Consider the following 26432-nt stretch of genomic DNA (forward strand, 5'->3'; position numbering starts at 1 on the left):
GCGGGATTTCCCGTTTGTTCTAGATGGGTAGTTAGTTTTTTACACTTAATATCAGAGGACGCTTTTTATCCTTTGAGTATGGCTGAAGGAACAAACCATCAAGTATGGGAGAAAAAATAATTAATAAAACAACTGCTCAGTGGGCATAAGATAAATCAAGTTGTAATAAATATACACATTCTGACACCAAGTAGATTAAAACATTTTATTATATTTTTCAACAAAACGGTTCAAATCACTTAATAGTTTATTGAAATTTTTAAACTTTCAATTTACAAAGTTTGAACAGAACAACGTCTGTCGGGTCCTCTAGTTAACAATTCAAATCTATCTGAAACAAAACTGCTTACAATGAAACTGACAAATTAAAAGCAATAAATACACTCTCAAAGTAACAAAATGAAATAATTTTATACCCCTATAACAACAAGACAGCAACAATAAAAAAGGATAAAGTAGAGGCTATTACCTCTCCCATTCAACAGCTAAGTGCAGAGGACAGATCATGTCAGAATGAACCCAAGTGCGAGGAGTAGAAGGGTGGAAATAGGAGATAAGTGCATTCACATCCATCTTTGATAACAAAATATCCAAGCACCTGATCAAATGAAAAATTCATTAAAATATAACAAAGTCCTCAAAAACATAACATATATTTTGTAGTCTAACAGTTATCATACCATTATTCAAAAAGAAAAAAAAAGCAAGTACTTTTTGTCTAGTATTGCAAAAGTGCCCATTTTTTCGAAATCTCTAAAAAAAATGCATGTTTTCTTTATATGCAGTAAAAGCTCATGCATAGTTTGAAATTTAGTATGAAAACAAGATTCAAAGCTGGAGGGTCAATTTACACGCTGGTCTAAAATTCTGAAAGATTTTCCTGAACATAACCTAATTTGAAAAGAACCCTGAAAAAGTCTACATTTTCCCTCTTTCATTCCAAATAAACATGAAAGAAAGGAATGCGGATGCATTTTAATGCAGTTTTTTACTGTATGACCCTTAGTTACACCTATTAAAGTTTACTGTACAAAAGTGGGAAACGTTAAATACCAGATTCAAGAACTTTGTTGATTGTGTGGAATGTAGGTCTCATTTTGTTTCTGTCCAAAAAAAAAAAAAAAAAAAAATCTTAATTCAGCTATAAGAATTCAAAAACCAATACTTCTATTAATTCAATGTAAAAGCAATAAGAAAAACCACAATTGCAAAAATGAACTTATTACAAAATTTCCATTCACCAAAAAAAAAAAAAAAAAAACTCTTTCATACTCTAGTATAAAAAATTGCACATTCCCGTTCATAAATGTTCTTCTCATGTTTCATTTTCTTTCCTTTAAAAACATTCACTGCTGAAAACAGCAGCAAAATTTTTTTATTTCCTTAATCTCATGATGTTGTCTTAAAAAAAGTGCTTTCTTTTAATATTTACAAATTAATAAGCATTTCTACATAATTTTCTTCACATTTTGTCTTACTTGTTTATTATTCTGGTAATTTGATCAGTGTATACAATCAGCAAACAGCCATTTTTAGTGACCAGGTCCTGAGTATTGTAGATAATTGGTGCTATACTATATATAAATTTCATATTTCTTTAAATCTTACAACCAACTGCTCAAAATAGCTTAAAATCAAGTAAAAAAAAATTAATATAAAAGCTATCCATTTCTTTTTTCTTTAAAACCTGTGGCACAACAACCTGTGAGGGCCAAGGTCTACTGTGCGGAACTCAGTTTTCCTGACCAGGGGCTCTAGGGTGCAAGGGAGATGTTCTGGTTAGGTGGTCAGCCTAAGGCTTTCTTTAAACTAAACACAATTATTTCAGTTAATTTAATTTTCTGTAGATCGGGGACTGAAAAATATTTTTGGTTACAGATCATAGAAATACAAAGAGGTAGAAATTCAGTGGTATTTGCACAGCCTGACAAAATTCCCGAGAAAAAACAAGTTTGTGGGAAAAGTTATACAACTTAACTCCCACACTAATTAATATGATTTAATTTATGACAATATATTCAAAGAACTTCCCACATTAACTTTGCAATTTCGGGGTCAAGACATAAAAAATAAACCGATAACTTTTGTGATTAAGTTTTTATCAATTACGATTGAGGGATCCCATAATACAGATCCTCAAACTCAATAGTGTCAAAGTTCATTAATAAAAAAAAATAAATTACTACTTCTAAATCAAAAATTAATTTTAAAAACTTCAAAAACTTTGTACTTCCAAAGGAAAACTAAGGGCATTTGAAAAAAAAACTAATACATTAGTTTTGTTTGTAGACAACATATAGCTAGAGAGATGCAACATGCCAGTCTTACAGTGACAATAGGAGAAATAACTAGTAAGATTAATCAGATCCACTCTGAAACCTTAAATATAAAAGGAAAACACAATATATTTGACCAGCATTTGTAACTTTTAAGATTAAGTGCTAGTTCGCAGGCATTTCTGAGCTTTTTCAGAGCACAAACAACCCTAGAAGATTATAAGCTGTGCTGCGCTCAGGAATGGATACAAGGGGAAGGTCATCTGAGTCATGCCCCCTCCCCCCCTTCAAATCACCGACACTATTATTTATCCACCATTATTGCATGTGTTTATAATTTAACAATTACATACAAGGTAGAATATCAAGCAAATATATTATCACACGTTGTATTCAAATACCTTATGAACAAAATGTAAGTGTTTGCCGTAATGATTTTAATTTATCAATTACAGCATAACTTCGATTTAATGACACTGGATTTAATGATTTCCTCAATTTGACGATACATTTCACTGGTTTGGATTTAACTGTATTGAATGTATATGCTCCTCAATTTAACGATATCTTATCCAGTCCTACGACAATGGTTAAATCAGGGCTATACAGGGGTGGTGTCCCTCATATAACAGGGTTAATTCGTTCTGTGTAGTATCGAAACCATGTCATACAAGACTTTTTTATTTATTTTTAATACTAATTATATATGCGCATGAGAAAAATCAGCTAAAGATATATCGTGTTATATCAAAACCGTGTTATACGAGACTTAGAAATAATGTGAATCAAGGGATGTGTACCGTGTTATACCGAAACCAAGTTTCATAAAAACAAAGTAAAAACTTATTAGAGTTATCAACCATTAACAGAATGTATTAAACAAAAATGAAATTCCATCTTTTAAACATATAACACTTGAGTTATATCAAAACTATGAAGTATTAAATTCAAGTTTTGTACCATGTAATATCAAAATCACATTATAATAATCGCAAATTTGGTACCGTGTGATATCGAAACTGTGTTATAGAAGTATTGTGTCATAAGAGGGATGCCTGTACTGTATTTGTTTAAGTAAATATCTGAAATAATGTTTCCTTTCATTATTTCTAATTACTATTTAAGTTTATGCCCTACTAGGCACTTGATTCCTAGCCTATTTTGTGCTTTTAATACAGCACTAAAACACTTTTTTGTATCCAAAACGCAAATTTTTTCGCATGACCCCTCCCTGCTAAAATGCTAGTCTTTATCTGCTCCTCGCCTCATTATTATAGTACGCCTTTATATTTTACTTATTCCCATTTGTAAGAACAACCATACTCACAGTAGCTTCAAATATCATGGAAAATTAAAAAAAAAAAAAAAACTTGCAGTTTATGATTTCCTTGCACAGCCATGTGGAGAGCAGTTGCATGATCGGAAGTCTTTAAATCCGGATTGGCCCCATACTCTGTCAAAAGTGCGACACAGTCCGCAAAGCCTTGCTGAGCAGCAATCATCAGGGGAGTGGCCCAATCTTCTGCACCAATGTTGACAACATCTTCCTGACCTGAAATAATGTCAAAAGCAATTGCAGTAAAACTTTGATGCAACATAACTCCAGGGACCCAATGCGATTATCGCTATAGAAGGAGATAGTTACATTGAGATGCAATAATATTCAAATTTGAATACAGTCGAGCCCCGACTTACGCGAGGGATACGTTCCAAGACACCTCGCGCAAGTCGGAATTTCGCGTTGTGGAACAAGGTATGTTTAGTAATTTTTTATAAGCATACTCAATTGTTTCAGACGTTTGTAAACACTCCTCATGTTGTTTCAAACTATTTATTAACTATATATTGCAGTATCTTTTACAAAGAACCGACTTTTTCTGTATTTTAGAAAAAGCATTATTATTTGGCATAAAATTCTGTAATTTAGCACAAAATCAATGATTAATGGGGGAGAGATACTTAAAATAAAGCGGTATGTTACTTACAGTATGTACACTACAGCATTATTATAGCACTTAACAATATAGATATAGTAAATATATTCTTAATTTAAAAAATGAAGAAGGTTTATGCAGCGCGATCAGAATATTATCAGAATGTATTTTATCAATGTTCATATGTAAAATGAAAAAAAAAAAAGTTAAGAATTGGAGCGGTTATTTGTATAAACTAAAGCAAAGCATTGTTTAGACTAATACAGGGGGTGAACTTCCGCTTTCAGTGATGCTAAAGGGATGAAAGTCCATTCACAAAACCAATATTTAGTGTCAACGAAGCCCATTCTAACTCTCCGCCGCTCTTTTCTGAAAAATTTCCTGTTGCAGGCGAGTAATTTGTGTCCTCACTAAAAAATTCATTACTCATGAAAAACTCGCATTATAGCCATTTTGTGTAAGTCGGATCGCATTGTAGCGGGATCCGTCTGTAGCACTTTATTTAAAGAACTGAACAAATACTAAAATGTAAATGAAAAATTAACATTAACATAAATCAGTGGTGACCATCAGCTTATTAAAAATTGACAAATAGTAGAGCAAAAGCACTGAATATGGGGCACCTTTTGTTTTTGTTACACAACTACAGTAAACTCCCTATTATCCACGGAATAAGGTGGCACGGCAACCGAGGATAAGGGAAAACCGCAGATAATCCGAAGAGGTAAAAAATGATACTTAGTGTATACAATAACTAAAAAAATATCAAACACTCCCACATATATTTAATTATTGTTGAAAACTGCTACATTGCGTCCACAAATATTGAATTAAAAAATTGCATGTAAAATCTAAAAACGAACAATGACCAGTGGTGTTTCCATAAGGTATAATATAGGCCGTATATTCTCAAGCATTTTTTAGACATTTAGCGTATATCCTCAAGCTTCAAAAATTTTCATATTATGAAATATTATGTATATGATCGCATACACATATTGTGCATAGCTGATTACTGGGAGTATACCCTCAGAAAATTTGATGAGAACATCACTGACAATAACACAATCATAAGTTTGAAAAAAAAAGGAAGAAAATTATGAAAAAGACCCACAGATAATCCGACCGCTGATAATCGGAGTCTACTGTATAATGATTCAGAAAAGCGTAAAATGAAATTCAGCCTTCTGGGATTAGGATCATTTGGTTTTAAAAACCTAAACTAAAAGTTTTGGCAAAAACTTTTCAAAAAAACATTTGAAAAACTTTGACAAAAGTTTTCAAAACTCAGAAAAAAGTTTGTTTACACAGGATCACTCCTGTTATGGGGTACAAAAAAAAATTATACTAGAAAAAAACTATTTGATTTGACCCTGGAATGACCCTGTGTGATATACACACAGGACCGATTTTATTTTTACTCTTACTTCTTTCTTCTCTTTTTCTGAAGTAAAATAAACTTGCTCTGCCTCATAGTTTGTATTTTGCTCTATATTGTACCCTTCTCCATTTTTGCATTCTTCTCCAACTTGATTTTCATTTTTAATCGTATGCATTCTATTATACTTGAACTTTAATTAATATTGAATCAGTAAGTACTTAACGTTACTTCAGAAATAATAATGACACATAATGTTATAATTTTCAGCGTATAAGAGCGATGCAACTTGATTAGTTGCGCTGCAAAAAAGAATTCAGAGCTGTGAAACAAGCAGACACCTATAACCTCCACAATTACAGCTGTTCTGACCAGAAACAGTCACAACACAATGAATCAGCTCTTATAGACAAATAGTTCTAACCTTTTTTGTTGATGTTGGATGCTTGTAGGAAAAAAAAGCTATACCCCATAGAAGGCACCATAATATTAGGTAATTTTAACAATAATAATCTCTCATGTTACAGCAAAAATTTGCAAAGAAAAATGTAAAGTAGGAGCAGCTTGTTTTGTTTAGTGTTTGGTGCTTCAGGGGATCAAGTTGTCATAATTTTCTGACTTATGGAGACATCATCAAATATAATTTGTGAGTGCGAAGTAATTGAAAAATGAAATTACAAAAACATTAACCCAAATGTATTAGAAGTCTCTTCCAAAATTGACAAAAGAATAAAAAATATCAGCAAACTGAATCACTTCATCTCATTTCAGGACTACTCATAGTAGGCGTACAGATGATATGCATATACAATGAAAAAATAGAAGGAAAAGAAATATTTTGGCATGAAAATATCTTCAACAACAACTTGAGTAAACCAAATCTTAAACTTTCAAGAAAGGCTCACTGATTTTGCTCATCATTTCTTCACTCAAGTGTGTTTCTTTTAATAAACGTTCTTTCCAAAAGCTTAAAACATCCCTAAAAGGAAAATTTCTTATAGACCAACTGAAACTTTAAAAAATGTGCGAAGGTGTAATTGACTACAAAACCTGCGAAATAGGGAAACAAACCCATTTTAAGCAACAGGAAGAGCTGCAAAGCTTTGTGGCTTGTAAAAATCATTATTCCATATGCTATCTCATCTTGGATCACACTTCCTGATCCATATTCTAAAGTGGATCCACATATGTCAGATAGCAACATAGAATACTTGAAGCATTCCACATCTCTGTCACAGATTGACACAATATAAGGGGAGAAAAGCTAACAACATTAAGCTGATTATAGCTTTGTTATCAATTTAGTTACTTTTGGAAGATTTAGGAGTGATTACTGAAACAAACATACAAATGCAGTTGATAGACATAGAATAAGAAAAGAGTGAACAAAGGTTCAAAAAGAATATCAGCGAGGAAATGAAAAGTAGATAGAGAGAGAACCACTGAAAGAACTTTATACTAAGGGAACATAGAACCGAACGCTAATGCAAGAGATTATAGAACACTTTAGTGCTTGTATTGTGCAAACAGTACAAAAACTTGTTGTAAGCAGTCCTTGTCGTTTATGGCCAATTTCCTCTCGCAACCCACCCAGCGTGGCACAATAACAGGCAGAATTTATGGTTTATCATGTTTTGTCAATGCAGCCATCTTCTAACTGACATTTCATCCTGTTAATGGACACCCAACTCAGTCCACCAGTACCATTTGAAAGCTCTTATCATCTTCGTTATTTTTAGGGTGACTTTTATTCATACAGAGAGTCTGAACACCCCTTCAGAGCTCTTGTTACATTTTTGAAACACCTACATTGTTAAAAATAATAGACTAATTCATAATTTAATATTTGATTATCGAAAATACTAGAAAATACTAGAAAATTCGGTTTTTCTGAAAATGCCGGGATTGCTGTATTTTTGAAGATGAAAATACCGCACAATCAGTAAAGTAATGTAAAGCAACCACCACATTGAATGTTTACATTTTAGATAGAATTCAGGCTAAGCTTTAAAATCATTAAGCTTTAAAATAAGTTTTGCACACTATAGGGCTCCTTCCTGTACTTTGGATTTTAGATTTTCTGGGGCACTTTCATTTCCAGTTAGTTCAAATGAAAGAAGTCGGACAATAGTCTTTAAATTTCATAGAAATTTGGAAGCAAATATGACAAGATATTTACCAACAATAAAATATGAACGTAGTTATAACCAGCAAAATGGACAGTTAATGGATTCACAAAGAAGAAAAAAAAAATCTTTTGAACAAAATGCATCAATCAGCAGTGCTGAACAAGAACACACCATATTAAACCAAGACAAAGATTTTGAGCTTTGTTTCAAAGCTTACCTTTTTCTTTAGCGGCCTTCAAGAGCTCTCTCAGACAGTTTTCTCTTCCGTATTGTGCAGCTGTGAAGATAGGAGTCATACCACACTCATCCTGAACGTCAATTTGGGCACCATGACTCAACAAACTGCACACTAAATTAGCATCCTTGCGGTTAGCTGCCTCGTGGAGAGGGGACCACATACTGCAGTCTGTGGCATTTACATTTGCATCAGCATCGAGCAAAAGTTCAACAACTTCCCTGGAATCATTGCGCAGGGCTGCAAAAAATAAAAGCAGTTCCAGAAATTTTAGATATTCCCTAAAAATATCAGCATATGTCCTTGAGAAATAATTTTTAGTGTATGTCCTTTAGAAATAATTATTAGCGCATGTCTTTCAAAAATAATTACGGACTTACAAAAAAAGGTAAGTTTGTAGAATAATGGCATACTGGCACTGGTTGGCCTGCTTACTTCCAGAATTGGAAAAAAACGAAAAAACATCTCCCAGATCCCTGCTATGTTTGTACCTCATGCTTTAATTTTACATTTTAATGGAACTTTTAATGTTTACTAGCTACCAAGTGGGCTAGATTAGCCACCTACGGCAGAGTTATCGGCCTTGCAGTGTACGGGGGCTCGCACTATTTGCCTCCGGTGGGTCAATGTACAACTCTGTTCTTCCAAAGTACTAAAGGACGGTGCCTTCCACGCTGTACTTCCTTTGGCTTCACTTAGTGAGCGAAATTTAATGGACGTTTTCAGCACGTAAATTACGTTCTTTCATAAGAAAACATGAAAAAAATGATCGCATCAAAAAACACATTGCCTGTGTCGGTACATTAATTAATAAACAGTGTATTAATATTTAATAGTGTATTAATATTTTATTTATATAATGACGCAGCTTTAGAATCATTTGATTCTGTTTTGTACACCTTGCAACTATGCCACTAACTTTAACTATTTAATAACTTTTTCTTTAAACAGAAAACAGAGAAATTATGAATGCAGGATCCCCGGTAGCAGAAACTGCTAGACGCAAGAAGTGCGTCGCAGATTTTTCGGCGGCCAGCAGATAATTTTACCAAAGAACAAAAAGAAAGAATAAATAAATAAATAAATAAATAAATGAAAAAAAAAGAAAGACAACTTGGCAAAGATCGTTTGGAGATTGCTTTTTTCGTTTGAGCATTCAGCGAATCATGCACGTTTCAGCATTTCAGCTAGAAACATAGTCGCCATATTTGATCATTCACAAAATCGAAGTAGAAAAGTGCAAAAGTCTTCAAAAACAAAGATGAATTGGATGTTTTTTTTTCTGCCAAAATATGAAAATAACTTAAAATGTGCAGCAAATCGATTTTTTTTAATTTTTTTAAATAATTTTCTTGAGAAATGAAAAATTTTATGTGAACATTTTACCTTATCTTCATTCCTTTGGACACAAAAGTGATAAAACGTTTCAACTAAAGTTTAGTCTCATGAGAATTTTTATTTTAAAAATATTTTTTTGCAACAAATTCAGAAAATAATATCTTAATTTTTAGCGTAGTCGCCATGTTTGGTCATTCCAAAGATGTTGGTACGCAAGACTCATGAAGTGCCTACGTTTTTAAAAATGGCATTGGATGTTTATTGCAATGCAAACAGTTAAAAATTATGCAAAATGTGCCATTTTTTCTGGATAATTCTTAGTTACTGTCTTTAAATATGCAAAATTTTATCATCCTCATTATTTTATCTTCATTGCTTTAGAGGTTAATGTGCTAAAAACTGACTATTTCGCCTAAATTGTAGTTTTTTAAGGATTTTGAATTTATTACTACTTTTATGTAACAACTTCAAATATCTATTTATAACCATGAATTTTTCGCGTAGACGCCATGTTTGGTCATTCTCAAGATGGAAATAAACAATACTATTACTTACTTAAGTTTTTAAAAACAGAATTGGATGTTTACCTCAACACATACTATTGAAGATAACATAAAGTGTTTAATAAATCATGTTTTTTTTTCTTTTTATAGAATATTTTTTTTTTAAATTCGAATTATTATCATAACAGATGTATTTGATCCTCATTGATTTGAAGGCTTTGCTATAAGCTAAATATTTCATCTAAAATGCAGTTTCCTGCCAACTTCTCATTTACTAATTTAAAAAATTTAAAAGCCTATTTCAACGCAAATTTTCCATATTAAAATTAATATGTCTCGAATAATTGTTTTTCATATTGTGCAGAGTTCTACTTATTTTTATGAAAGTAGTGAAAGCTGCTGCCTCCCTCTCCCTAATGCTTTAAAACTCAGCGACAGTGGTGGCCACTAAGTTTTTCGGGTCTAGTGGTCACTGGTCAGTTGGAAAATTGTCCAAGTCTTGACCTTCACAAAGGACTTGTGTAATTTATGAAAACTTAAAATAAAACTAATAATGGTGCTGTAGATTATTTTCAACTACTGAAAATAGTGTTGCAGACAGGCTAGAAAGTTTCTGCTACTGGGGCAGGATCAAAGTATCCTTGAGTCCCTTGGCTGCTTGCCAGAATGATGGGGAAAATTATGGGGAAAAGTGATTCTGAAAGAAAAACCGAGAGGAGAGAAAATTCGTTTTTAATCGTTTCACTAATTAAAGTTGCAAAGCTATGCCATATAGTTAGCCAAACATGTAGCCAAGAAAATTATAAATCTATTGATACCTAGTTTGCTGCTCAGTTTTCTGTCGTTCATCAGGAGTAGCGATGACATTGATAGATAGCCACATATAGTCAACTTTTATGAATATTAGATTAATAATTAGATATATATTCATTCCGTAGGTCATTTTACATTTTAGTGGAGGTTTTTATGTTGTATTTTTACACTTTGATAGAACCTTTAATGTCATTTACTGTCTTGCTTAATTCATTTGGCAGATTATTTTACATTACGAAAACTTTAAATGTTTTATTTAATGATTTTGCTTGTTATATCTGTAAACATTAAAAACTTTCTAGACTGTAAATTACATAAAAATAAAGACATCAAGTAGATCTGAAAAAAAAAATGATGATAAACATAATTATAGAAAATAATTTTTCCTTTATTTCTCACACATATCTTATTAATGAAATTTTATAACTACCCTACATTAAAGCCATTGTACTTGATGGAGCAGCATAGAGAAAAAAGGCAACCTCTTTCTGTCATTAGAATTGGACATCACCAGTGCTGTAGTTGTGGGGGGGGGGGGATGTTTGATGGAACTCACCTTGGAGTTTAGGGGAGACTCATCAAAACAAAAAAAAGATGGTTAAAAAATATATATATATTTCCGAGGACCTGCTCCCCCTTCCCCACAAACTACTGCATTGGACATCATCATATATTTTGCTCAATCCCATAGAGTTTTTGTTGATTCAATAGTACAAAATGCTAATTTGATGATTCATGAATCCAATCCTAGCAGTAAAATAGCACCAAAGTTGTCAAACATTTTTCTAAACATACCAAGACATTTATTTAGGTCCTTCAAAAAAGAAGTTCATTTATGGAATTTGCAACATAATATTATGCCGTACCGATAACAGAAAAGTGTCAAAAAGATTCCATAGCAATACTTTTTGACAGATGAAAACTAAAGCTGACAAGCGACTGGGAATTAAAAAAAAAAACACTATGACAAGCTTAGATTTAGCAGAACTAACGATTGCTAAAGAATCTGTGAGTAGAAGTACACAATACAATCAACAATCTCATCACCTGCCAAAAGAGGACTTTCTTCTTCATTGTCAACAATATTAGGATCGGCACCATACTTCAAGAGCATAGACACAACACCAGAAGCATCTGTGCCACGTCTTCTTTTACAAGCCAATAGAAGTGCAGTTTCACCTTCATGTGTCTTCCAATTGATGTTGGTGTCCTCTAATAAAATAAAGAAGGATTTTATTTTTAAGATCAAAGGAGTAACATTTTTAGTAGATATAAATTTTAACAGGGATGCTCACGAAAAGGGATTACGGCGCAAGTTGCACCATCAAAATTGAAGGAGGGGGATTTTAATTTTTTTTAAATTTATTTTTAATTTAAATTATTTATTTTATTGTTTACATTTTACTTCATTTATTTATTTAGTTTTTGTGTTCATGTGTATGACATCAAAAATCAGAACTTTTCTGATAAAATAATAATAATAACAATTAAAAATAAATAAAAAACATTTTTTAAATATAAATAAAATTTAAAAAAAAGAGCTAAAAAATGAAAAAGGGAAAGAGTGTTGCGAAAAATGAGGGGGGAGGGGCTTTGCGACATTGAACTTTGGGCGGGGGGGGGGGCATCCCTGAATTTAAATAAGATGTAAAAAGATGTATAAAGAAAGGGTTTTCATTTCAATTCCAAAGAACTTTGAGCAGGATGTATACTGTACACCTGTTATTTCCCCGTCAAATTTAAACAAATACATGTTATATGTCAACATTTTTGTTGAGCTTACTCATGTACACAATAACATCAACACTAGTACAACTTACAGAACACAATTGCTGCATCAACAATAGAATGCAAACAAGGTTGTGTCATAAGCCATCAGCAGATAAAATATGTTCTGCATGATTATGTAAACACAATGCAAAAGCATGAAAAGCATTTTAAAAAAATTTCAATTTAATACGTTTATAATCCTCAGATATGATGTATCCTGTATACACTTTCTTGTTTGGCAGGGAATAACAAAAAAAGCTCTATGTTAGGGGATGAACTTACGCACATTCTATACTTTCCTAAATCTCTCTGAAAGCAAAAAAAAAAAAGCTGGATATTTTCCTGATCTCTGTTCAATCTTTCAGATACTAAAGAAATAAACAATATACTAAATTATCAACTAATTTACCAATACATTAAAATGTTATTAAATACTTCTCTCACTAAAGCTATAATACACAGGCAAAATTATATAAATGAGATTAACTAGTAGAAATGGGTCAGTCTCAGTTTAACAAATGTTCATTTAATGTGTGTAAATATGTTTATGCACTACACACAGGTGCAAATTCATGCAAGAAACTCTTTAAAACGTATAAACGAGCTACGCAATTTTTTATTTCAAAAACAAAAAACAGATTTCTGTCAAAAACTTGATTTAACAATTTACAAAGATTACATCCTAATCCTAGCCAAAATTATTGGCTGACTGATGATTTGATTCAACTATTTTAAATAATTTTTGATGTTTTGAACAAAGAAAACTACGGGCAGATTTGAAACAGAAAGGGTATTATTTTTTTAAGTATTATGTATAACTGCAACACAATAGTTTTCTGATTAACATAAATAATTCTGCTAAGCAGAAAAAATATATGGATTTCATACATTTACAAATTTTTAAAACTTTCTGTTTCCCAAGACATTATGTAAAACTACAGTATAACTTTGATTTAACAATACATTTCACTGGTCCAGATTTGGCTGCATTGAATGTCTATGTTTCTTGATTTAACGATAACTTTTTCCAGTCCTTTGACAATCATTAAATTAGGGTTGTACCGTACTAAGAAATAACATTTATGTTTATAAAAAGATTATTTTTCCATTTTTACCAATTTTTCCAAAAAAAAAAAAAAAAACTTACAGAAACTGGTTTTTTCACCACTGCCTTAAAACTTTTGGAAATTTTGCATCTGAATGTACAGAACTAAAAATGAGTTTAAGTCTCATTGAAATCCTACACAAATTCCTTTATAAAGGAGTTTAATAAGACCTCATTTGGAGTATGCTGTTCAGTTTTGGTCTCCTTATCTCGGAAAAGATATTTCTACGTTGGAAAGGGTTCAAAGAAGGGTTACTGTACTAGTAAGTAGTAAGGGGACTTTCAGATTTAGATTATGATACCAGACTTCATAGGCTTAAATGTGTATAGCCTGGAGCAGAGGAGAGTCAGAGGGGACATGATTCAGTTGTTTAAATTTATCAAAATGAAAGATGATAATGGGTTAAATTTTTGCACAGAAGGCAGGACAAGGGGTCATTGTTTTAAGCCATTCAAATTTCAGGCTTACCTGGAAATTAGGAAAAATTACTAATTTAGTAGGGTTGTGGGCATTTGGAACTGCTTACCGGAAAAGGTGGTAATGAGCAAGGGGGGTGGATAGCTTTAAGAGGACTTCATTTGGGACTAATAAACTAACTAGGACCAGCCTAGCTGGGCCCAGAGCCTGTTGCAAGTCCTCACATTTGTATTTGTATAAATTCATGTGAAAGTAGTGTAAGTCCAAGTTTACCATATTTGCTGATCGACAACTCGATTGTAAAACTGAACAACAGTACTGTTTTGTACAAAAGTGGCTACCAAACCATCAAATTACTTAAAATCTTAGTTTATGACTTAACTTGCTCTCAATGGCTTATTCATTGCAATTTCATTGAGGAAGTCAAAGAGCAATTAATTTAATGACTCTAATCTTACTATGTTTTAAAAGTGCTTCCAAACACTCAAGAGATGGACCCAAAGCGGCCGCTTCATGTAACGGTTTCCAACCACGGTTATCACTGACATCAACAGGTTTCTCCAGGTTTATCAGCTTAAGAAGACTGTCTCTGTTTCCTATTCGAGCCGCATGTCCGACTCTAGAACAAGTATCACTCCACTGCTCCGTAAAATCCATTATCTAAACCGCTTCATGGAAAAAACCAAATAAAAAAATAAGAAAAAAAAAAACTTTTTAGTGCAAATTATAATAAATTTGACAAGAAAATGGTAATAAAATTAAAATAAGTATAATTTATTTTTTAGAAATTTGTAATAAAAAACGTAGCATTTAATACATGACAATATAAACAGCTTTGTAGATACATGTAACTCTTAGTTCAGAGAACAAATAAATAAAAATAGATTTATTTTTTAACCTATTTTTTGGAGGTTTAATCAAAAAGTTGTATAAATAAACATATCTAACCTGCCAACAATGTAATTTTTAAGACAATGACAAGGAAGGCTTGAGTTTTTTTTAGCTCCGGCATTCCGGCAAGTTGGAGGGAGGGGGTGGCTCCCTCCCCCAGCCAAATTTGGAAAAATAATGAAATTAGGCATTTTTGTAAGTATTTTGTTGTTTTTTCCCTATAAAAGGAATTGAATACAAACCCTTTGCCCTCCATCCCCCCTGAAAAATTTTGAAATGACAGGTCTGTTTTCTTTTCAATTCTATATTCGTTTTACGCTCCCATTTTGTTTCATACGCACTACTGCATGATAATTTCTTACTTCCTGGTTTACTCCTTTTTCTTCATTTTTTCAGATTTGTTTTCTTTCATTATCAGAATTGCATAGAAGGAAGTTACTGCTCCGATTCATCTAAGATGAAAAACACTTAAAACATAAGGTTGATGCACATAAAAAAGTGTCACTCGAATTAGGTACAGGGAGGGACGCAAGCTAGGTGAGCCTTGGGCGGCAACTCAAAATATAAAGAATTTTAAAAACAAATTGGGAACTGAATTTTAAAGTCATTATTAATTAACTCTTTCAGCCCAGTAATAGCCAAATGCACCCAAATGCTTTGACTCTTATAAGAGTCCAGAATATTTCCCACACCCATTGAGATCTAACAAGCGTGAACTAGGGGCATGTGCGCAGGAAAAAAGAAACGATAGTTGACATGATGGACAATGAGAGGAATGTGTAGCAAGGTCAAAATTTCACTTCAACATGAAATTTTCAATGCTGGCTGTTTTTGCTTGGAAGAGAAGTCTAATTTTTCTGCTTCATTATTTACATTTTTGATTATTTTGAAATGACACTTGAGAAAAAGACATTAATGCAGGAAAAAATTAAAGTCATACTCTTTTACTCTGATTTTGATGACTCTGAAAACATGCAAATTGATGGGAAAAAAAAAAAGAAGCATATGGGTCATTCTTTAAAATGTAACTTTTCTGTCACATGCCCTTTTCAGTAAAAACGTTAAAGAACAATTCATTTAACAATGATTTTTTAATTTCATCAAAAATATATCGATTTAAACCTGCCAACAATTTTTTCATAATAATTTTTATCTTAGTATATTTTTGGTTCACACCATGTGAATTCTCACCTCTGTGGCATGTCACACACCTTGTGTAACTGTTTATGTTGCTTAATAACTTTTTTAATTAAAAGTATGATATTTATTTATTTATTATTCCTTTCACAAGTGTCTCAAATACTAATTGTTTAAGTACATTTAGTTTTTTAATATTGTGTTTTAGTTCGTTTTAGAAGGACAAGAAGTCATGGCACACAATAAATTCTCACCTCGGTCACCTAAACACAAAATGCCATTCCTCATTAACAAGGGGCAGTAATGACATCAAATTTTATTTTCCATGATGTAAGGGAGCCCCCTTGTTTATTTTCAGCCATAATTGAAGTTGTGAGTTTTTGTCGAAAAACAAACAGATAGATTTTGCTTTAAAAACTTAGTGTGGTTATTCTGACTTCTCACCTTTGTGACAGGGTTGGCCGGATTGGACCCAATTGGATCAGACCCAATGGGTTTTTTTGAAAAAAAAAAACAATTTAAAAAAACCCATTATTTAGCCCACTTTTGGGTTTTTTAAAATTTTCTGAGAAGTTTATAAAGAAATTAATTAATTTGAATACTTTCACAATTTAAACTTTTTGTATTTGTTCTTCACCACAAACAATGGACATAAAAAATGAATTTTTGAACTTAAATAGCATTTTTTAACTCTTAACGGCATTAAAAAAATACATCAAAGATTTTAAATAAATATATTTCACTTTTTTTAAAACTGGTCAATAAATAACTCAAATTATCTTGTTTAACTCCTGATTTTCTTGATATTTGTAGGTTGTACAGAGGAAACTATTCTAGCTAAAAGGCTTTCATGTGAATTATTTTGTGCAAACCAACACGTCACAAATCTCAAATAAACAAGGTATATTTTTTTAGAAATTAGCAGGTTTTACAAACGGTCGGACAGAAACCAGAATAGGATGTACAGTATTTTCATTATCTTACGAAAAAATTTTATTATTACTCCGGACACAGAAATAGAAAAAACAGGCAACATAAAAATCAAAGAAATGTCTTGATTAAGCTGGAATTCAGTAAAAAGGGATTTAAACTACTTGAGGTTTTACAGTAGTGTTGCATAACAAAACGAAATACAATAAAGCAAAATGCAAAAAAAAAAAAAAAAAAAAAGTAATAATTAAAAAACGAACAATAGATTTTATCACTCGAGAAGTAACTTTGCCTTAACTGTTGGCAATCATGGAAACTAAAAAATCTGAAATTTCCCCATTCTTGGGTTTTTGTCGTCTTATATACTTTTCTTCAGAAAACACTGAATTTCCCAGCTTTTTTTTACCCCAAGACAATTTTTGTGCTTTGTCCATATACTTACGCTACAATATGCTACAAGTACCCCACATTTTTCCTAAAAAAAGACAAAAAAAAACCCACATTCCTTTTAAAAAAACCCAGCTTTACTTGGGTTTTTTTTGGGTTTTTATTTAAAAAAACCCAAAAAACCCTGGGTTCATGGGGCTTTTTTAAAAAAAACCCGGGTTTTTGCCAACCCTGCTTTGTGAACTTGAATTTTAGGGATGTAAATTAATGCAAAAAAAGAAGTGAACATGTTTTCATATGCTTAACATGTGCAGATTGTAGCAACGAAAAAAAAAATCCATGAAAATGTTATCTATTAAGCCTATATATTAATGGAAAGAACCTCACCTATGAATCTCACCTCCGTGACAGACCTTATCAATGTCATTATTTCTGAGCTGAAAATGACTGATGGAGGGGAAATACATCATTAATAGGCATTCTACCAAAATTATAAATTGCCAGTATAGCCTCAAATTTACTAAATACTATTTTTTAACATACATTTGAAACTACTAATTAAGCCGTACTTTAATTAAGAGAGCTTAATATTATATTCCCACTAATCATTAAAATAGCTGATTGCTTGCATAATTAGCAAAATTACAATTTTGATATTAAATTGGCCTTGATTTTTTAAATATTAAAAGTTTTTTTTCTGTTTTTTTTTTTTTTTTTTTTCATTTACGTGAACAAGGCATGTTTTTATATTTTTTATTAAGGAGTAAAATAATTGGAACTTAGCTGGGCCACTGTTTATGGTTACTTCCAGTAGGTAACACTTTCATGTAAGAATTTTAAAAAAGAAAAAAATTCATTTTTTTCAAAATTGAAAAATATTTGCGTTCAAAAGTTACATTTTCTGGAGAATGATCCATATGAAATTAGTTCAGAAACATATTTAAATTTTAATTAAGATTTAAACTGAAAACTCGACAACAGGCTTTATCTTCATGAAAAATACCACTCATATATAAAGAAGAATAAATTAATGTTGGAGTTAACTAATTGAAAAAACAAATGTGCAATGAAAAGAAAGTGTTGGGTCATTCCACGTCAAATCAACACAATTCGGAATAATTTTAGGACAGACCGTCTGAGATCTGGATGAAACTTGGTACATGAAGAGATTTAACCTAGTCATGAATGAAAATGTGGAAAAAAAAATTCTTTCACCTCATTCAAAAGTTATCAATTATTCAAATTTTCATTAAAAAATGCTACACTTTGAGATGGTTAATCCTGATTTTCTCAGAAACTATTAAAAAATACAAGTTTAAAATTGGTCTTGTTATGAAGCTCTTTTAATCTGCTTTAGTTTGATATGCAACTTGATAAAATTAAAAAATATTTATTTTAAAATTTAATTTAAATAAATTTTAAAAATTTAAGTTACTCAAAAATGGACAATTTTAAAATTCTGAAAAAAATTACAAATTACTAATGTGTTATCCTCTCACATCTCAGCAAGTTTCATGATGGGATCCTGATGGGATCATATAATACAGAGAGGACAAGTTTCGCATATCTGAGAAAATATGGGTTATAGTGCTAAATTGTTAATTTTTTATAGACAAAAAAAACGTTAAAATAAGTCAAAGTGTTAGAATATTTACAATTAAATCTGCTTTCAACATGTTTACTATTTCATGCAAAAAAAATTTCTACAAATGAAGTTTCTTCTTATCCTGATTTGTTCCTGCAAAATAACTAATTATTAAAAATATTAATCATCTAAATCTCATTTTATTGGGTAAAAAAAGAAAGAAAAAAGCAAAAGAGAGAACTCAAACAGTTAACTACACCCATTTCACCCCCTTTGCTAACAAAATGCAGGAGTGCCCACCTAGGAGGGAGGGGGGGGGGGTGTATAGCGCAGACTGCAAAGTTGAAATTGAGGGTCAGGGTTAAAGAGTATTTTTCTCTTTTAGGGAGAGCATTAGCTTTGGGGGGGGGACACATTTGCTCTTGGGGGGGGGACACCTCTACAAAATGAAACAAGCTGGGGGGGGGGCTATTGAGAATGAGATGGTTTAATCCATTCAATGGTTTGTTCCACGATCTCCTGGGTTTGTTTGAGGGGGCAGAATTTCGTGACTGACCCAAAAACTACAGCTTTATTTTGCAAGATGAAGAAGTCTTTTCACTGGAACAGAAATCAAGCCATAATTCATTCTTTTGCTGTATACTTAAAAGATGAAAACAAACTTCAACACCATAGCTTCATAATAATCTTGGAATGTCTTGAGCACACAAAAGCTGTTCACCTAATTTAAGAAAAGCTAATATATTTTTTTAAATCAAAATTGGATGAATGGGTGAGACATTTTTTAAAATTTCTCATATATATATATATATATATTATATATACTAATATATATATTATATACTATATATATATATATATCAGTGCACAGTACAAAAATAAAAAGAATTTTTAAAATCTATGCTGCCATGAAAGAGATTTTGGTATTAAGGCTGAGCGGCATTTTTCTGCCACTGCTCATTAAGGTGGATCGAAAAAAATTGTTTTTGGAATTTCAAACTGGCCAGAGTGAGAAAAGTTGTCTACAAGGACTAAACAATTACATGTGAAATTTCAAGTTGGTCAGATAATATCATCATGCGCCGCAAGGCGCTCAAAAGATCGCAAATTGAGCCGAAAAATGCATTTTTTCTTCTTTACGAAAACAGAGATTTTTAATAACTTTCCAAATCGGTCAAGGTGAAAAAAGTTATCCAATGGGGTGAAATACTATGATGTAAAATAACATCACAGTCCAATGAAATCTTCATGCACCGCTTGGCAGTCGATTTGCAAATCAAGCCCTAAAAATAGTCTTTTTTATTACGAATGAAAAAAAAAATCTTTACTTTTGAGATCATCCACGGGTAGAAAAGTTGCTTTGTACAATTAAAATAATTCATACCTGCCATAGAAAGCAATTAATCGCATGATTCAATATTAATCAATTGGGTTTGCATTAAAATTAACATTAAAAAAAAGAGAATAAACCATCCAGCATTAGAACAAAAGGGAAAAGCTTTGATGGAACAAAATCTTCAAAAACAAAGATTAAATTCAGTCTTAATATTTATGTTCCTATTCCTAATCTGTAGTTCTAAAGTTGGAGAATAAATTACCATCCATTAAGGCCAAACTAGCAAATTTGGGCCCTCGTTGCAGCCAAACCAGGGCCTATGCAGTGAAACTGCTTTATCTGCGCTCATACCTAGTGGGAATGGACCTATAGCTGGAATTTTGTCAAAATCCGTGACCCTCAAGGTCGTGCCGTTTGGTCATTAGTAAAATAAAATAAATTTCAACAACAGTTTTTTGAAATACTATCAGTTACATCCCTTTTGACTAAGGAAAAGAGCTTGATTACCGCTCCCCTAAAAGCACCAGAACCCAACAGAGAAGCGCAATAACAGGGTTCTGCCCCTGGAAGTATCGCCGACACATATTCGGCCCGAAAAAAAAAACTGTTAGAAATGCCGTGACGACACAGGTTCGTCAAAGGCAGTTAGGAACCATTTTGTTGCTACGAGCCTGAATCGGCCGGAGCAAGGAATGGGTTAAAATATTTACATTCCTAACTTTCCATGTCATACTCAGCAAGTAAAGTTTTGCACAGAGGAATAACAACATGGCTTCATTTTATCCGCGATTCAGTCACGAGAAAGTATGAATACTTTCAATATGAACTCAGAGTTCTCTATTTAATTTACCCAAAGATGTTCTGCTTCACACAGTCAGTAGATCTCTCTCTCTCTTCCTTTTTTTTAAATTTTATTTTACTGAACAGTGGTTAATTATAAAACATTTTTAACTGAAATAATACCAAAAAAAAAAATATTTTTTAGGGCTCTTACCTGTACTTGAATCTAATTATAACATGTTATAACACTCAGGGCCGGATTTAGGGGAGGGCAGGCGGGGCTGCTGCCCTGGTTCCTCCACAATAAAGGCCTCCCCCCCCACACACAGTAAATTTTTTACAAAAATATCCTAACTTTCACGCGTTGAAAATATCGTATATATACAATATATCAAAATATTCGGATACATATCAAAGTATCGGATATTTTCGAAAATATGATGATCTTATCGAACCCTGATTAGAGGCCTCTGCACTTCCAAATCCGGCCCTGATAACGCTTATGTGTATATTTTCGAATGTGACTTGTCTTTCATCAAAAGTTTGCATATATGTCTACAAATTAAAAAAAAAGGAAAAATGCAAGGTAGTTTTTAATCATATTTGTGCTAGTTTAAAGAACGTATTTATTGGTAACTTTTCTGCCCATAGCTGATTTAAAAAGTTTCAAAAATTAATGTCTTCGTGACAAAAAAAATATATCTTTTTTCGGATCAATATGTGAATTTCGACTGCCAAGTGGTAGATGGTGAAGATATTATCTGACTAACTTGAAATTTCACATGTAATTGTTTAGTCCTTGTAGACAACTTTTCTTACCCGTGAGCAATTTAAAATTCCGAAAACAATTTTTTTCGATCCACCCTCCTCATGGTAAAGGCTCATGTGATAGTGTGGTCGGTACACTCAAAAGAGAAGCAGCAAGGACTAGTCCTTAAATGCCATACAAAAACCAAATTAAGACACCTATGCAACTGTACCAAAGAGCAAAAATTTGACTTTTCAACGACCATGAACTTCAGTTTTGTCACCCAAGATGAATATATTGAAAATGCAGAACCGCTCTCTCATCATTTCCAGCAAGCAGTGCCAATACCAGGTACCTAAAAGCTGCACGCTTTTATTCCATCCAGCTTTGAAGCAAGTGTGAGTGCCGAAGCATTTTTATTGTCTCCATCATCAACCGAATATTCTGTCATCTCAATTGGAGAAAGGGTTATTTTAAAGATGAAAGATCTAAATGGATATGCCATTTCCATGTATGACAAAAAAATGGCGACGATGTTATGTTTTGCAAAGTAAGTACCATCCCGCCAACAGGCCGAATACATACTCTACAGTCGAAGAAAGAACAAAATGATACATTACATTGGTTTGGCACATTGAAAATGTATTATATTAAAGCGGGATATTCTTTTAACCGATAATCTAAAAAGTGGGCTCGATTGTATTAAATTTCATTCAATTTTTAACTAAGTGTAAATCTTTAGAAGGTTTTACATTATTATTAGCAGTATATTTATAGTTTGCTGGGATTATTTTTTATAATTTAGAATAATATTTGATCGATCTATCAGAAAGCCATTTGTCTAAAATACGGAAATTTTAATAAATATGTGAAACTTGTCCTCTCTGTATCATATGATCCCAATATGAAACTTGCTGAGATGTGAGAGGATAACACAAAGTAATTTTGAGAATTCTTTCAAAATTTTAAAATTGTCCATTTTAAGACATTTAAATTTAAATTTAATTAAATTTTAAAATAAATAATTTTTTTAATTTTATTAAGTTACACATCAAATTAAAGCAGACTAAAAGAGTTTTAAAACAAGACCAGTTTTAAGCTTGTATCATTTACAGTTTCTGAGAAAATGAGGATTAACCATCTCAAAATGTAGCATTTTTTTGATGAAAATTTGAATAATTGATAATTAATAACTTTTGAATGAGGAGAAAGAAAAAAAAATTTTCAGCATTTTCATTCATAACTAGGTTAAATCTCTTCATGTATCAAGTTTCATCCCGATCTGTGATTGCCCATCCTAAATTTGTGCGATGATTTGACATGGAATGATCCTGGTTGCTTATACGCTAACAAGCTCGTAGTTCTTGATTACTAATAAAGGGACGAGAAGTTACAGCTTCCCCACAAAATATTCAGGGGAATGAAAAATCATTGAAAAAACTGATTTTCTCAGGGTTTTGTTTCAAATGCGTGCTTGAAGTGAGAGAGAAAATGGAGGGAGGGGGGAGCTTCAAAATATTACTAAAGTAAAAGAAAAATGCACACCGGTTTTAAAGATTTAGTTCTACATTTTTACAGCACACTTTTATCACATTTAATTAAATGTAATTAAGTGTAATTGTGGGACTATGATAATTCTGATTCAACAAATATCCGTAGAATAGCAATGCATAGATATCTAATAAAAGTGAGGAGAAGAGAGATTAAACATAAATCCAAATTCTGTTAGGCCACTTTTGAGAATAATATTTGTACCATTTGTGACCAATTTCAATATGGTTAGAACTAAGGAAAAATTCCCCAACCATAAGCGAGTGAGAGAAGAGGGGAGGCAAAATGAGCATTTTGCTAGATTACTTTAAAAAGACTTGAGAACTATTATTAATGTCAGAATTTGATAATATTTTTCATAATTGTTAATGGTTTTGTCTTAACATTAAAAACAATATTACTTAAAATCAGTTCTTTAATTACTTGTTACGAAGATTTGAAACAATTTAGTGCATTAGTGTTATTAATGCAGCCAAACTGATTCATACAGCAAAATTAGTACATCAATGAGCAAGCTATATAAGTTCTCCACAAACTTCTTGTCTTTCGGTATTTTTTTTTGTAAGCGTTCTATAAACATAAATTTAAAAAATTGTTTTTCCATTTAATTGTCATGTTTTAATCTTATTATTTCCCTTTCTTTTTTTCCTCCCATGTCACAATCATAATGAATGCGTAAAAAAACATTCGAAAAATCTTTGCTTTAATGTGTTAAATTCTCAATAACTTAGCACATAAATTTCAAATTGCAAACAAAGTTTCATTCCTAATTTTAGCAAAAATGCTACATAAATTTGCTCCACGCAGAAATAGTAGTACACACTTGATGGGAGGATGAAAAGGGTAGGAATTTATAAGATTAGCAACTCAGCAGTGCAAACTAAGAGAGGACACAGGAACAGGGGGAAATCATAACATTTACTCTACACTGAGTATAAGTCCTCTGCCCCCACCCCCTGGGAGGGGGGGGGGTATGTTCAAGGGAAATAAACGGACAGGTATGTTCAAGGAATATGCCAATTGAAAGACAAGTTTTTGATCCCCTTCCCCCCTCTCACCCATGAAATGAAATTGTTATGACTCTATTTTACTGTCTTTAAAATTATTTTTTCAGTTATAAATGACTTAGGATTTTTTTTTTTCTTTAACTTAAAACACTTCATCATAAACACACACGTATGGATGATTGATTTTTCGGGGTTTTTTTCGTTTAAAATAATTTTTGTCTTGTTATTTTTCAGTAATACAGGCACAAGTTCATTGAAATATATGTAAAAATATTTTATGTAACAATCGGTTTCGGAAGACATTTTCAAAACTATTGTCACCGAACCGTGTTCTGCATGAATTTTGTCGATAATATTATATTTTTATATACAACAATAAAATATAAATTTTACATCGTAATTACAAAAAAAAAACGTGATTGGTTACATACTGATATTAAAGTAATTTCGTCGCAAAACAACAGCCGACATCCAATCCGAATCCGTAAACAAATCCAGTCCACAGATTTCGGTATTTGGCTAGATAGATTGCCAAACTGAAAGACACTAAAGTGAATGAGTGGAATGTTTAATCGTGCAATTTCCTTGTTTTAATGTTATTAGACAAGATAATATTTCAAAAAGTATTATTTCTACTTATAAAAATGTATTACTGATTTATTAGTAAAGAATAATGCACCACCAGTTCAATACGTGACAGCCTAATGATCACGTGCTCCTATCAACCAATCAACTGCTTAGAATGGTAACCGTTGTGGTAACCGGTTGATCATAGAACGCTTCGGTTGAGTACCAGTTATTTACCGGTCACCGATGAGTTTCGTCGAACGCAACCTACGAAATAATAATCTGGGTTACTGTTTTACTTCAATTTTAAGTACTACTACTTATCCTTTTATATTACAAAATTTTGGATTTTGTGTGTCGCGATTTGAGTTTCTTTCAGTTTGATTTGTCCTTATCTCAAAGAAATTTGTGCTTTCTTCGCAAAAGTACTGTTGTTGCTCCAAGTAACACATAAAAAGTTTATTTATTTTTTGCTGAACCTGAACTATGGGGTTTGTTGTTGTCGCACAAGTCGTGTCTGTTTGATAGTTTTGAATTATTTTCTTATAAGAATACTTATTTATCCTCAGAAAAATAATGCTTTATAAACTTTGTATAAAAATTACAAAAGTATTGCATTCCCTAAATTATGTCTAGTAAGCAAAAGACCTTATTTGAAACTTGGAAAAAACCTTCACATAAAGAAGGAGAAAATTCAAAATCAAGACCACGACAAGAAGAAATTCTGAATGAAGCCTGCAACCCCCATGCATCTAATATTTTTCAGGTAAAACTTACTCAGTTTTCAGCTTTTATTGCATTTTTTTATTTGCTTGTTTATCTTTATGAATGCACTAAATTCCTGATTACGTATTGATCAGCGATGACAGATTTTAGTGGACCCAAGTATTTCTTGGTCGAGGTTTTAGATGCATTTTTTAAGGGAATGAAGCACTTGAAACTGCAAAGGGGTGAACTAGAAACTATGAAAAATAACCTTTATGACTTTTCCTACCAAACAATTGATAATTTATATTTTGCTTGTAACAGTAATTGTGTTATTTACATTTTTGATTAATATTCTCCAAGTACAAGATAGAAGATCAGTTGAGTGCTCCAAGTGTAAACAGAGTTAAAAGTTAAAGACCTACATTCTTAAGAAAAAAGTAAACACACACACACAATAATGAAGCATTTAAGATTTTGTTTAGATGTGTGCAAATATCTCAATGTTATCTTTAAATGGACTTGCTGCATTTCTTTGTAGTAATTGGTTCAAAAAAAACCTATTCTCATTTTTTAAAATACATTTATTCTTTTTTTAAGGATTTCTAATGCATTGAATAGCATGCTTATTTAATTATATAAGGTAGAATCCATGTTGACTCAACAAGAGGCTATAATATGATGGTCTCGGATTTTTTTGAATTTAACATATGTTAAAATTCATAAAAAATTATGAAATACGTTTTTTTTTTCTTCTGCCCAAAATAATTTCTGGGCCGAGATACAGGCTGCCAAAGATGGGGGTCCTGTCATGATTTTCTTACTAGGGATTTTTCGTCAAAATTTTTAAATTACATTATCTCAGGAACGGTAGAATATATTTTATTGCGGTTTGTTTTATTTAAAATT

The 26432-nt window shown here is 31.9% G+C and overlaps 2 protein-coding genes across 2 annotated transcripts in view; one reads left to right on the plus strand and one right to left on the minus strand.

Moving 5' to 3' along the window:
- Window positions 1–302: 302 nt before the first annotated feature.
- LOC129221241 (ankyrin repeat and SOCS box protein 3-like) lies at window positions 303–24762 on the minus strand. The gene is made up of 7 exons (XM_054855696.1): window positions 24683–24762; window positions 14358–14567; window positions 11654–11818; window positions 7935–8192; window positions 3651–3828; window positions 470–598; window positions 303–331 (listed from the first exon to the last, which is right to left on the minus strand). The coding sequence occupies exons 2-7, from the start codon at window positions 14554–14556 to the stop codon at window positions 328–330; spliced, it is 933 nt and encodes a 310-aa protein (XP_054711671.1). The 5' UTR covers window positions 14557–14567; window positions 24683–24762; the 3' UTR covers window positions 303–327.
- Window positions 21982–26432, plus strand: part of LOC129220603 (Fanconi anemia group M protein-like) — a 41408-nt gene continuing 36957 nt past the window's right edge. The window contains exon 1 of the mRNA XM_054855033.1: window positions 21982–22044. Coding sequence (XP_054711008.1) covers window positions 21982–22044 — 63 coding nt within the window. The remainder of the gene's footprint in view (window positions 22045–26432) is intronic.

The sequence above is a fragment of the Uloborus diversus genome, chromosome 4, assembly GCF_026930045.1.
Source record: "Uloborus diversus isolate 005 chromosome 4, Udiv.v.3.1, whole genome shotgun sequence".
Lineage (NCBI taxonomy): Eukaryota > Metazoa > Arthropoda > Arachnida > Araneae > Uloboridae > Uloborus > Uloborus diversus.

Bases quoted from the DNA above. Each gene is read 5' to 3' on its own strand.
- LOC129221241 (XM_054855696.1), bottom strand. From the start codon at position 14,556: ATGGATTTTACGGAGCAGTGGAGTGATACTTGTTCTAGAGTCGGACAT. The intron at 8,193-11,653 runs GTGATGAGATTG...TATTTTTTGCAG, and splicing joins AGAAAGTCCTCTTTTGGCAG to CCCTGCGCAATGATTCCAGG. The intron at 599-3,650 runs GCAAGTTTTTTT...TCATTTGATCAG, and splicing joins GTGCAAGGAAATCATAAACT to GTGCTTGGATATTTTGTTAT.